Below are 13,273 nucleotides of genomic sequence, written 5' to 3'. Positions count from 1 at the left end.
TTGGGGTTTCCAGTTTGTAGGTAACTGCTTGTAAAGATATCATGTAGAGCATTTGACTGTACTATCTTAACTGTGTGTGTGTGTGTGTGTGTGTGTGTGTGTGTGTTTTGACCTTGTGCACAGTGTGTGTGGCTGCACTTTCCAAGCACTGTGAGGTGTGCTGGTTGCATTGCGGGGAAATTTTGGACTTGGGCCTCAGCTGTCTCAAAGCGGAGGGGTGTGTGGGGGGGCAAGGGGGTAGAGTGTTGGTGACAAGAGGTCACTTCCTTAGGAATGCCTAGGCTCTGAGGTGTGGTGCCTGCGTGGTACCTGAGCTCACAGTGATGTGCTCACAAGTGACCAGTAGATGGTGCTCTAACAACAGGAAAATATGGCTTCTGCTTCCTGGGCTGGAAAGGGGCTTTTGGAAACCAGGGTTTACAATCTGTTAGGACCAACTGCTGACTTCCTACATCTCCATTTGTGGGTCTTTAAGTGGACAGTGGAACTGGGGACCCTGGAGGCAGCATGTATGGCAATGACCTGCTCTCGGGTGTTTTCTATGGATCCTCCTGGATCTGGAGGACAGTGGGTGTTGCTCTCGGATTATGCATCTTCCCAGCATGGTCCCAGGAGCTTTGGGCACAGATCCAGTGTCACCTGAGGATGGTAAGCATGGAATTCCCATAGGCTTAGCGTGATCATATAGTTTCTTCTTTGGATGATGAACAGTTTGGAATCAATACTATTATTGCCCAGAAGAGATTCGTTTGGATATCTGAAAGAGCCATAAAACGGAGGTCAGAGGAGCTGTAAGAAGTCCAAACTCTGCCTTTTATCAGATGTGGGCCAACTGCTTAACATTTCTGAAACTGCTGACTTGTCCTCCAAATCAGAGTCATAAAGCATGGGTTTCCAGGCTGAGCTCAGAGGTTTAGGATGAGGTCTGTAAACTGAAAACTATGAAACACACGTCAGGTACCATTTAGGTGTTAAAATGTTAGTCCTCTGGGGGCTGGGAGAAGGGAGGATTTGGAGAACACGAAAGCAGGTCATAGATCTCTGAAGTTTTAGAGTTTTGAATGCCAGGTTGGGGGAATGTGAGCCTGTGCCTTCCTCTCTTAGGCCAAGTCCACTCCGAAAGCCATTTGTGCCGTCATGTTTGCCTCTCTTCCTCGGCTGCAGGAATTCCCATTACAGCCCCGGTGGCGGTGCTCCTCCTCCTAAGGGTCTTCAGTACTAACCCCAACTCATGCATTTTTGATCCATGTCTCCTCAGAAGGCAGGAAGGCAGGTCTCAGCCCAGTGGGCTCTCACATTTCTGTGTGTAATACCCTGTCCCACAGCCACAGAGGACACAGGACACTGGAGAGAGAGGAGGGGGCATGCGTGCCGGCTCTCTGCTGAGTCAGGGGACATTGAAGACACAAGCCCAGGGTTCCTGATCACCCAAGAACCTCTTCTGGTAGGAAAACCACTGGTGAGCCCTGCTTCCTCTGAGCAGAAACAGCGCTAGGGCCAGGCCGCAAAGGACCGGGGTGAAGTTGCAGTGTGAGAAGGAGGCCCATCAAACAACCCAGGCAGTGAGGTTAATTAAGGAATCTGATTTAATCCAAGGAGGGGACACATTATTTTTGTCATCTGTTTTGTTCACTAGTGTATCTGACTAAAACAGTACCTGGCGCTCAAAAATATTTGCCAAATGAGTGACTTGAATGAATTTTGTACCATGGATCATGGTCTTGCTTGAAATTATGGGTTTGATCATTTCTGAATGCCCTTTTGGATTCTATATATCAGGGCAGTGGTCGGCAAACTCATTAGTCAACAGAGCCGCCGTTTTCCGATCACTGTATTAGGGCGTTACTGAGACAGCCACTGGGGACTGGTTCTTACTGACTAATGGGAAGAAAGGGCTTCATGGTTCATGGCATCATCTCCCCTTTTCCTTCTGACTAAGTATTTAGACAGAAAAGGACCCTCCCGTGAAGGCAGGTAGAAGAACAGGGTGAGGCAGCCATGTGAAAACCCAATTCTAAGCAGAACTGACTCACCTTTCATTGTAATTTGCCCTGAAATGCGCTCCCCTGAATCACAGGTCCACATGCTGTCCCCATGGGCAGCAGCGTCTGGCGGGGTGGACACATACACGTAGGAACACACATGTCCCTCACTCAGACACACCTCTCCTCCCACCAGGTCACCTCACACAGAGACACTGCCTTTCCTAGGAGGGAAGCCAGACTCGCCCAGATTTCCAGCAGAAGGGGGAGGGAAGAAAATCCTCTTCCCTTGCTTGGGTAGGGACTACTTGGACAGGACTGTGTTGTTGAGGCCAAAAGGCAGAAAAAAGGGGAAGGTGTGTTCTAGCTAGTGGACATGGAAAGGCTCAGTTGGTATCTGTCCTTGATCCAAAACCACTGAGTCACTTGTGGGGAAGGGGTTGGTTGCTAAACCTAGGGGGTCTTTCTCTAGGACAGTGGTTGGTAAACTGTGGCTCGCAACCTACATGAGGCTGGCGAGCCAAGGTTTGTGGCTCTGTTGACCAATGAGTTTGTTGACCACTGCTCTAGGGCTTAGGGTCCACCTTACCCACTTCCTCAGCTCACAAACTGATTTCTGTTTTTGTCTTCATTGATGTAGTGAAGTTGAGGAAGTCACGTGGGGGTAAAGACAGGAATGGGAGGATCCTCCTGATAAGGTTCTGAGGAGGGTAGTTTTAGTCCAGAACTCACCATCTAGGGCCCCAACATCTGGACCATCCTTCCAGGAGCTGGAGCCAAATCCCAGAGGCTGCCCCCATGCCCTGTTTGAAGAGGGAGGGCAGACACTCTTGCTGGGAACTGGTACCCACACCAGAGTGTAGAGCCCCCAGAAGTCCTAGGGGGCCCTTCAAGGGACCTCCAGGCTGCTAAGCGGGGAGTTACAGGTTGGATGCTTCCTCTGTGGAAATCCCTGGGCAGCATGTGGAGTTTGGGAGCTCCGTAGGAGCGCGGACTCGGCCCGGTACACCCTGTGCAGGGCGCAAAGGCGTGGACTCCGGGTCAGGGCAGCAGGCCAGGCAGCCCATTGACCTGGCCCCTGCCCAGAAGGCGCTGGTGCATGCAAGCGTGCCTATGTGCCTCGGCCAGGCCTGGGCCCCTGCAGAGATGCCGCCCGCTGCTGCACCCACCCCTCTCCTCTTGGCCTCACTTGGTGGGGGGACGGCCACTCTTCCCGGATCTTTGCAGAGGTGTTAGATCCTCTACCCTCCGGCTCAGTCAGCCAAACCGGTCCTGCATCCCAGAGACCTACAGACCCTTGGCTAGGGTCCTTCCGGCTCCATCCCCGCTCCTCCCAGCCTCGCCAGCCCCGCCCCCCACTCCCCGGGAAGCCCCCGCGCGGCGCAGGCCTCGCCAGCCTCCGTGCGCTCCGCTCCCCTCTCCCCCTCGGCCTTCCCCTTCTCCCCTCCTTCCGCGGAAGAGGAAGACCAGTCCACAGTAAGCAAGTTTGGTCCTCGGACGGCTCCCGCGGCGGGCAGGCCGCCGCCAAGCTCTGCTGCAACCTGTTCCTCCCTCGCCCCGGCGCCCGCCGCCACCGCCCGCGCGGCCCCCGCCTCCGCCGCGCAGCCGCGGACCGCTGTTGCATGCTGATCGGGGAGGCGCCGCGGCCAGCGCTCCGGCGGCTGCTGGCACCCGGGCTCCGCTGCTCGCTGGATGCTGCTCAACTTCTCTCCCGGGCGCAGGAGCTTTGAAGTCGTTGGTGTCTCTCCGGTTGGATCGACTTATTTTTGATATTTTTGGGCGTTGCGGTGTACACAGGAACCTCTATTCCGCCCCCTCCCTACCCCCTTCCTCCCTCCCTCTCCATCTCTCTCAACCTTTTTGGATGCGTCTGTACTGGCAGATTTCAAGACCCAAGTCTTGGCGGTGGAATACCTTGGATGGACTTGCAGGGGCTGGTGTTCTGAAGCATGCCACCATAACCCCGTCCTTGTCTTTTTAAAGTTCTTTTGTTTTAATTTTTTTCCTCCCCCCCCCCCCCCCCAATACATCACCGAACTGTTACCTAGCAGGCCGGTGCCCTAGGTGGTGGTCTGCCAGAGCGGAGCTATGTTTGAAGAGCAGCCTACTCCACCCCTCTCCTCTCCAGCCCTGGAGCGCCACCACACACTGGCATTTTGAAAAAGGAAAAAAAAAATCGCCTCTGAAACTGAGCACCCCCACCCCCTTTGCCAGCCTTCTCCTCCCCCCCCCCCCCTTTTTTTTAACCCCTTGAGGAATGGAGCTTGGCAGAGGTTGTATTTAGATTCAACAGTTCGGAGCAGCGGGTCGCTGCTGCTGCCGCCGCCGCCGCCGCCGCCGCCGCCGCCGCCGCCGCCTCCAAAGAGCTCCGGAGGCTCCCGGGAGGGAGGCGGCGGTTCCCCCGCCCGCCTGCCCGCCCGCCTGGATGCGGCTCTGAGCCTCCGCGTGTCTCTCTGCTTGTTGCTGGGGGCAGGTGTCCGGCCGCGATCACCTCTGTGTGTCTTCTGTCTGTTTGAACTTCAGGATGGCTCGCTTCGGGGAGGCAGTGGTCGTCGGCAGGCCGGGGTCTGGCGATGGAGACTCGGACCAGAGCAGGAACCGGCAAGGAACCCCGGTGCCTGCCTCGGGGCAGGCGGCCGCCTACAAGCAGTCGAAAGCGCAGAGGGCTCGGACTATGGCTTTGTACAACCCCATCCCCGTCCGGCAGAACTGTTTCACCGTCAACAGATCCCTGTTCATCTTCGGGGAAGATAACATTGTCAGGAAATATGCCAAGAAGCTCATCGACTGGCCATATCCTTTCTCGCCCATCGTGACTCCCCTACCCCCCCTCCCCCTTTTTCATATTTCTTGGGTGAGAGGGGAAACCATGCATGGGATCTACCCCCCTCCCCCATTTCCTTCCTGTTGCCCCTTTGCCCCTTTGCTGAAGTGCACGCGTTACTTCGATGCATCTAAGGGGCAAGCTTGGTGCCATAGAGACCGGTGTGGCACTGGTGGTTTTCAAGGTAAGACTTTTGGGTTTTGCTGTTTCCTGTGTGGCTGTTTCTGGCATCCCTGGGCACAGGGAGTTGAGGTTTTGTGTGATTGCCAGCCCCAGTCCTTTCACATTGAAAGTTGCCCTAACATCAGGGCTCCCTTCCATACCCTGTCCCCCTTTTCCTACCTCAGTCACCCCCATCCCCACCAGCTGGAGAGACACCTGCATTATCTGCCCATAGGGGAGGTCCAGTCCAGCAACTTCCAGGGCCCTGGGCCAGGGCCCATATGGGGACCCAGCCAACTCCGGGTTGAAGTTGCAGGGAAAGTAAAGTGAAGGAGTGCGTCAGGGGAGGCAGTCCCCAATGGCACAGCCCACACCGTTCAGCTGGAGTTCTCCTCTGAGCCAGGGAAGAGCCTCTCACCAGGGTCCCTCCTTTCCTTCCTTAGTCCTGAGCTGGGTACCCCACTGCGTGCTCTCCTGTGCCCAGAATCCAGGTGGATCCGCTGGGCCTGAACGCATCAGCTAAAGGCTGCATTGGCTGAGCCCAGAGGTGTGCAGGCAACCTGTCTCTCCCTGGCTCCGAAGGACCTGCTCTCCACAGTGGGCTGGTGGGGCGGCTGATGCCGCAGGGCCAGCGTGAACGGCAGAGAAGGAGCGTCTTTGCAGGTTTAAGCGAGTGCACCAAATGCAGGGTGCTGATTCGGCATCTCGCCGCCTTGTTCTCCACTAAGAATCTGGGCGTCCGTCTGGCAAGATCTTTAGGAATCGGCGTTGGTGGGTGGTGCGGGGGATTAGTAGGAAGCAAGTCAGTGGGAAGCAAGTCAGTGGGGTGGTGGCAATGATGGGGTAGCTTGGAAACATGGGACTTGGATGCTTGTGGAGAGAGGTTTCTTGGGAAAGGATGCACCTGCAAAGGAGGCCCCGCCCTTTCCCCCTTTCCTCCCTCCCTCCGCTCCCCCACCCTCCAGGTGTGCCTCACAGACAGCTGGAGCCCTGCTGGGTCCCTTAGTGTCAGCAAGGCAAGCTGCTCTCTCTCCTAAGGGCCTCTTCCTGCTACCCCCCCCCCCCCCATCCCAGTCTCTAGTCCACCCCTCCTCCCTCCCTAGTTCCTGCCTCAGCAGCGCTGTGATTGGCCAGTGCACGGTACTTCCAGGCAGCACCCTCATTAGAAATGAAGGAGCATCTCTAAGCAGATATTATTCCTGCTGCTGCACGCAGCCTCCTACGGGCCACCCGGGCTGGGCTGGGCTTCCTCTCTCCTCCTCCCACCCCCCTGTGCTCCCCTCCCTCTCCCCCTCTCTCCCACGCAGTGGGGCCATGCGGTGCCTGAGTTAAATGTATCCAGGGTAGGGGTACTGGGGAGGGAGAGGATCAGGTCTCTGCAGCCCTGCCTGCCAGTGCACCACAGAAAGCAGACAGATCTCATTGTGTTGCAAGCTGCGGCTGCAAACACTCCTCCAGTCAGGTCTCTGATTTCCGAACAGGCCCCTTCCTCCCCCACCTCCAACAGTTCCCTAAAATTTCTCACCCACCAGGTGCTACTTCAACGTGCACCTCTCTTAGGGGCACGTTTGCCCTCGCCCTCAGTTTCCTCGGGGTAGACAAAGCCACCCAGCCTTCCTGAGGGTGGCAAAGTGTGGCATTGTTAGCACCTCGGACAGCGCCATCGAAATCCCCCAGGAGGCTGGGGCGCCACCGTCACCGGGTTCAGCACCTGGGGCGCTTCCGGGGCTGCGGTCTCCTGCACTTCCCACCCCACGCGGTGGCTGCTGCTCACGTTTCCTCTTCCGCTGCCAAGACACCGCCTCTCTGCTGGGCGTGGAGAGCGCCAGGTGGAACTGCGGGCTTTACTCCTCCTTTTACTTGTCTCTGGCCAGGAAGCGCGGATAGGAGTCAGAGGGAGGCCAGAGAGTGGGTGCTCAGTGCCTTGGCTGTGAGCCTGTCCCAATGGTCTCTTCTAGCCCCACGGCAGGGAGTGTCCCAGGGGTTCTACAGAATGTCGGCAGTTGTAACAGTGTTCAGACAACATCTGCTAAGGTGTGTAGAGAAGCCTGGTTGACCAATGGAAAATAAACCATGTTTGCTTTTTTTCCTCCTGACTGTGCAATGTACCTGACACATCTTCTCTCTGGGCGTGACCACGTGGGAACATTGTGCTTGAGTGCGGTCTGCGCTCTCTCTAATACCACCTGCATCCAAGTTCCCAGCCTCACTTCCCTTGCTCTAGCGACGCCCAGCTCCCAGAAATACCTTGCTCTTAGCCAGTGGGAGTTGGCATGAGCTTCAGTGACAACTCAAGCTTTCCTGCCAGGCTGTCTGGTTCCAATCCCACTCCTTCAGCAGCTCGGTGACCTTGAAAAGTCACTTCATTACTTTGCGACTCAGTTTCCTTATTGGTAAAACGAGGAAGATGATAATGAGTTACTGGAAGAACTCCATGAGTTTAATATGTATCAAGTACCTAGAATACCTGCTAAGCACTAGCTATTATTATTAGTGAAGTCCTTCAAAATTTCAGCATACCTTAAAGGAGGGGTTGTAGCTCTAAGTGAATTAAGTCTTCAAGATTTTTGCTTCTCAAAGACAGCAAGGAGCAGCATCCTTATCAGCTCATGGTAAACATCCAGAATTCCAAAGCCCCCTTTCAGATTTGCTAAATCATAATCTGCACTTGAATAAGGTCCCCAGGTGATTCCTATGCACATGAAAAGTTTGGGAAGGCCTTCTCTTGCTCACTGGAAGGGACGCATTTTGAAAAAAGGAAGGTTCAGAAGACTTGCTTCCAAATGACACGTGCTCTTGCCGGATGCTTGAGGCTTTTGAAGATTTGTCTTGTTGTGCTTTTCAAGACTTATACACCCTTAATAGGCTGGACTTGGGAGGTAATGTGCACCCTTGTGTGCTGTTAGTGGTCTCTTAACACTGCATATTACTGGTCTTTAATCAGATTGGGCTGAACAGATGAGTTAAATAAAAGGGATGATTTAATTTCTACTTGTAGGACTCTCCAACTTGCGGGGGGCGGTAATATTATCTGGTTACTAATAGGCAAGGTCTAGTTCTTATGGGAGGAAATGCCTAAGATAGCCCAGATTTGGCATGAAAGATAGTGGCATGTCAACAGCCCACTCGGAATGTGTTTCATTTTTCTTGGAAGCGACATCTGCATCGGGAGATAATTTTATTTTCTTATGGCACTCTCTTCTGCAGTGGAGACCATAACCTTTTTGAAAATGCTAATCTGATTTAAAATGTGGTATTACATTTTATATGATTCCTCCTTTTCTGTCTCGCTCATCTAATAGATCTAACCAAAAGGGTTCTCTTTTTCTCAAGGAATTGGCTGCTCTGAATGTCATTCCACATTCCCTGCGCCGTGTGCCTACCAGCTCTAGCTCTTCTGGGCCCAGGTCCTGTTCCCCCGCAGACAGACAGGGTCTCCCTGATGGTCCGTGAGCTGTCTCCCACTTACTTGCACTTTGCCAGGTGAGAAGTTGGAGGGAAGAGATGGATCATCTGACTTAGAATCTCTGTGCCGTTGATGGGCAGGGGGGATTTTTTTTTTTTAACCGATTGTGTGAGTCACTCAGCAGGAAAGCACATGTTTCCTGTGGAAATGCACGTGGTTTACAGTAGGACAATCCTTGAGATGATGAAGCTCATCACCATGAACCTGTGGACATTCCCCATGATTTCTTGTGGCAGAGAATTTCACCGTGGCCCCACAGAATGCTGGTTTTGGGTCAGAGGTTATGTGCCGTATTATGGTGAATTTCTCATTGAAAATTGTCCATTTGTTTTGGAGGATTGTGGTGACTGTTACTGAAAACTTGAGTTCCCACAACTCCCCACTTTGGCATTCACTTTTCTCTCACTTTGGTTGCCTAAAAACATCCAGCACCTTGCAGGACGGTAGACGGTAATCCTGGCAGGGATTTCAGAGTTGATGTAACTATAATGGATCAGGAGTCAGAGGGTCTTGATTGGGGCTGAGGGTGGCAACTGACAAGGACAGGCCTGCGATTATATCCTATGGTCAGATAATGCAGGGGAGCAGACAGCGGAGCAGAGAGCCACTGTACCTGGCCCCGAGGCTGCAGGACAAAAGCCTTTGTTTCTGAAGGCTCCCGGAGACCCTCCAAATGGCCCATCGGAGTGGGTCATGCTTCTTCTGGAAACAAGGCTGTGACGTGTTGCAGGGACCAGCTGTAAGTGGCCTGCGACCTGGCAGTTGATCTGGAGTGTGAAGGAGGTTGTCAGGAACAAATGACCGGAAGATGGTGGCAGAAGTATCTTGGATGTGACAGTTCTGTCTGTTGGCCTGCCTGCCACCATTTCCCAACTTGCCTTCCCTGCCATGGGTGCAGGGTGCACTGAGCATTAGAGGAGGAGGAGGAGCGAGATGCCAAGAACAGACCTGCTTCTTCTCTTCTGAAAGATCCAGACTCTAGAATTACGAGCTCCATCCAAAATTGCTTATCTCTTTTTAGCTGTTGCTGTACAAAATGTAGGTGTTTCCCTGCCTCAAACTCTGCCGCTTTCCCCCCTCTCTCCACAGGAACAGCTGGTTTCTTCCCGTCTTCATGCTTTTCGTTAAAATAAAACGGAGTCAGGATTTGCTAAGCTGTCAGAATGCTTGCAGACCCTCTGGCGCCCCGTGCTCCCTCAGCAGATCAGGAGCCTCTCTTTGTCCTTCCGGGGCTGCCTGGGAAAGAAGGGGCCGCTCCCCAGCCTGAGCCCGGCCCTGCCAGCCAGCCCCTTCGGCCACTCTGACCGCAAGGGTGTGAAAGAGGGCACCTAAACGTGACGGAAGTGAACACCTTTCTGCTCAAAGGCGAGAGAGGCCAGGCCCTTTCCCTTTATTCTCCTTCCGCCTGGTCCTCCACCCTTTTCATCTTTCTGTATTTCTCCCTCTCTCGTGTTTAGGGTCGGGCTTTGGGAATAATTCATTACCTGTGTGAGTTTTTCCTGGGATTTTTAGAAAAGGAAGGTTATTCGTCTTCCTCTTGGATATGATCAAGGTCTCTCTTTTTTTTGTGTGTAGAGGGTCTGGGGCATGAGAAAGGTGGCTGGGGGGAAGTAGGGTCTGGCTGTTTTTGTAATGATTGCCTCTACCCAGTCCCATTGCCCATCCAAATGCGGCTCCTCCTCCTCCTCCTCCTCTATTCAGAGAACCCGGTTAGCGAGAAGATATTTATGTCCCCAAGTACTTGTCACTCAGAATTCTCTGGTCATCCTAGGTTTTTGTGTTGGTAGGTGCTAAACCAGGCTCTGTAACCATTTCTTTTAAAATCCCTGTCGATTCACATAGGAATTTGGAGGGGAAGCAGGCGCTGAAATTAGTGTAAAGCAACCCTCTGCCAGCATCACCCCTACCACCAGCACCACGTGGCTTCTAACACAGACCCTTCGGAGGAGGGATAAAGATGCCAGGGCCCCGTGCCAAAGCCTCTCTTCCTAAGCATCTGGAACCTGCTTGTATGTCGGTCAGACAGAGAAACAACCATGTGAGAGAGAAATGTTGATCGGGTGCCTCCCACCTGCGTCCTGACCAGAGCCGGGGATTGAACCTTCAACCTAGATAAGTGCCCTGACTGAGAATCGAACCTGCAATGCTTTGGTGCACACCAGCCAGGGCCAGCATCGCTTTTAATTAAAGACAGAAAGGGCAGCGCAAAGGTTTTAGGTTCCTCCAGCCTCGTGTTCTCCTTTGTTTTTAGACACTCCGAGGAGATGTCTGTGGTGTGTTTGTGCCGACCGACCGAGTGCCCCAAGAATGTTTACCTACTTTTCCATTTCCTGCATCTTTGGCCGATCTCTGGCAGTGAACTCTTGACCCATAATGGCCCAGATCCAGGAAAAGAGTCCCAATGTCTTGAAAATGCCTCCGTTACCACCCCCACTCCCACCCTTCTCCTTGCACCTGGTGGAGCTGCCAGCACTTCTTAGGAGCTTCTTTTCTTACTGTATTTTGAATTCCAAGTTTGTAGGACTGAATAGCTCCACTCTTAGCCTTCTTGACTATTAAATAAAAGAAGAAAGAACCATTTCTAAAGTAGTTCATCTGGAGGCAGACAGGCAGGGTTTGGGATTATAACTGCAGGCGAGACTCCAGCTACAGACTCCAGTGGTCCAGACACGTGAGGGGCTGCAGGGAGAGGCCCTGCCTGGCGCCCATGCCGAATGCAGTCTCTGCTTGTGGGAGGTTGATTTGGATGGCTGTTGCAACTCTGCATAATTTTGAGGCTTTTTTTTTTTCTTTTTTTTTCTGCATTTGGCCCTGCTGCATGGCATTTAGTTCCCTGCCTCTGGAGAACTTGGAAAGCCTGCTTCAGTTATATTCATTGGCTTTCTGGAAGGGTGTGTCATTAAAACCAGGGTGTGGGGGTGGGGTGGAGTGTTGTTATTTCCCCCTCCCCTTTCAGAGAGGGTTGAAAGGACTGGGCTGAGCAGTGGGTAACAGGTTAGAGTCACACAGGGGAACCTGCACGGGGCCTGCGGGATCAGGCGCTGGTGTCATTTCCGTGGCCCAGGCACAGAGTTCTGCCAGTCACCTGCTGGGCCCAGGGAAGAGACTCTGAACATCAGCACGAGGCGGAAATCAGTCCTCACAAGTGCTTCCCAGCCTTTAGCTCAGCAGGAGGCTTGAAGTTTTTCAAACTCTCGATTTCCACACCGTTTTCTCATGGGGCTGGTCAGAGTCAAAAAGCATGAAATGGATTTTCAACAGTCACTCTCTAATGGCCCCGCCACTTCCAGCTGTGTGCTGTTGGGAACGCTTTTGCCCCTGTTCTGTCAGTGGCTTCTCTTTAGAACAAGTGATTTCTATTTTTTATTTTTTATTTTTATTGAATTGATTGGGGTGACATTGGCTAATAAAACCAAACAGGTTTCAAGTGTACAGCTCTCTAACACATCGTTTGCATATTGCATCATGCACTCAGCACCCCAAGTCAAGTCACTTGCCGCCACCATTTATCCTTCCATGCCCTCTTCCCCCACTGCCTTTTCCTTCCGACAGTCACCATACTGTTGTCTGTGTCTGATGCTTATTTTTTTTTGTTGTTGTTGTTGTTGTTACTTAATCCCTTCAGTTTTTTCACCCAGCCTCCCAACACCCCTCCCCTTTGAGAGCTGTCAGTGTGTTCTTTGAATCTATTTTGTTTTCTTAGTTTATTTTGTGCGTTAGATTTCACATGTAAGTGAGATCATGTGATATTTGTCTTACTCTAACTGGCTTTTTTCACTTAGCATAATACTCTCTAGATCCATCACGCTGCCCTAAAAGGTAAGATTTCTTTCCTCTTTTATGGCCATTGTGTAAATGTACCACAGCTTTTTTATCCACTCTACTGCTTGATGGGCACTTGGGTTGCTTCCAGATCTTGGCTATTGTAAATAATGCTGCAATAAATATTGGGGTGCATATATTTTTAAAGTAACATTTCAAGTTTCTTCAACTATATTCCCAGAACTGGGATCACTGGGCAGTTTCATTTTAAATCTTTTGAGGAAACACCGTATTGTTTTCCACAGTGGCTGCACCAATCTGCATTCCCACAAGCAGTGAACGAGGGTTCCCTTTCTCTACATCAGCACTTGATGCTTATTGCTTTATTGATAATAGCCATCCTGACAGGCGTGAGGTGATATCTCATTGTGGTTTTACTTTGCATCTCTGATGATCAGTGACACTGAGCATCTTTTCATATGTCATTAACCATCTGTATGTCTTCTTTGGAGAAGTGTCTATGCAGGTCCTTTGCCCATTTTTAAATTGGATTGTTTGCTTTCTTTGTGTTGAGTTGTATAAGTTCTCTATAAATTTGGATATTAACTCCTCATCAGATGTATCATGTTCTTCCAATCAGTGAATTGTCTATGGTTTCCTTAGCTGTGCAAAATCTTTTTTGGTTGATGTAGCCGAATTTGTTTATTTTTTCTGTTGTTTCCCTTGCCTGAGGAGATATATCAGAAAAAAATATTGCTACAAAAAATGTCTGAGATTTTACTGCCTATGTTTTCTTCTAGGATTTTTATGGTTTCACCGCTTACATTTAAGTCTTGATTCCATTTTGAATTTATTCTTGTGTATGGTATAAAGGGGTGGTCTAAAAGGTTTCCCCCCCCCCCCCCCCCCGTATTTGTCTAATATTCCCAACACCATTTATTTAATAAACTGTCTTTAGCCCATTGTATGATATTGGCTATGGGTTTGTCATACATGACCTTTATTATGTTGAGGTATGTTCCCTCTATTCCTACTTTGCTGAGAGCTTTTATCACAAATGGGTGCTGGATTTTTATC

At 51.6% G+C, this 13,273-nt stretch overlaps 1 protein-coding gene across 9 annotated transcripts in view; it reads left to right on the top strand.

The window, feature by feature from the left end:
* Positions 1–13,273, top strand: part of CACNA1E (calcium voltage-gated channel subunit alpha1 E) — a 371,824-nt gene that overhangs the window by 103,082 nt on the left and 255,469 nt on the right. For all 9 annotated transcript variants that reach the window (XR_004988714.2, XM_036442246.2, XM_045583159.1 and 6 more), the window contains exon 3: positions 4,506–4,775. Coding sequence is in view for 8 of the 9 variants with exons in the window: in XM_036442246.2 (XP_036298139.1) it covers positions 4,506–4,775 (270 nt within the window). In the remaining variant the exon portion in view is untranslated. The remainder of the gene's footprint in view (positions 1–4,505; positions 4,776–13,273) is intronic.

This window comes from Pipistrellus kuhlii, unplaced genomic scaffold (assembly GCF_014108245.1).
Source record: "Pipistrellus kuhlii isolate mPipKuh1 unplaced genomic scaffold, mPipKuh1.p scaffold_m20_p_18, whole genome shotgun sequence".
Taxonomy (NCBI): domain Eukaryota; kingdom Metazoa; phylum Chordata; class Mammalia; order Chiroptera; family Vespertilionidae; genus Pipistrellus; species Pipistrellus kuhlii.
The sequence above is the reverse complement of the archived record's forward strand: the minus strand, read 5'-3'. Positions and strand labels throughout refer to the sequence as shown.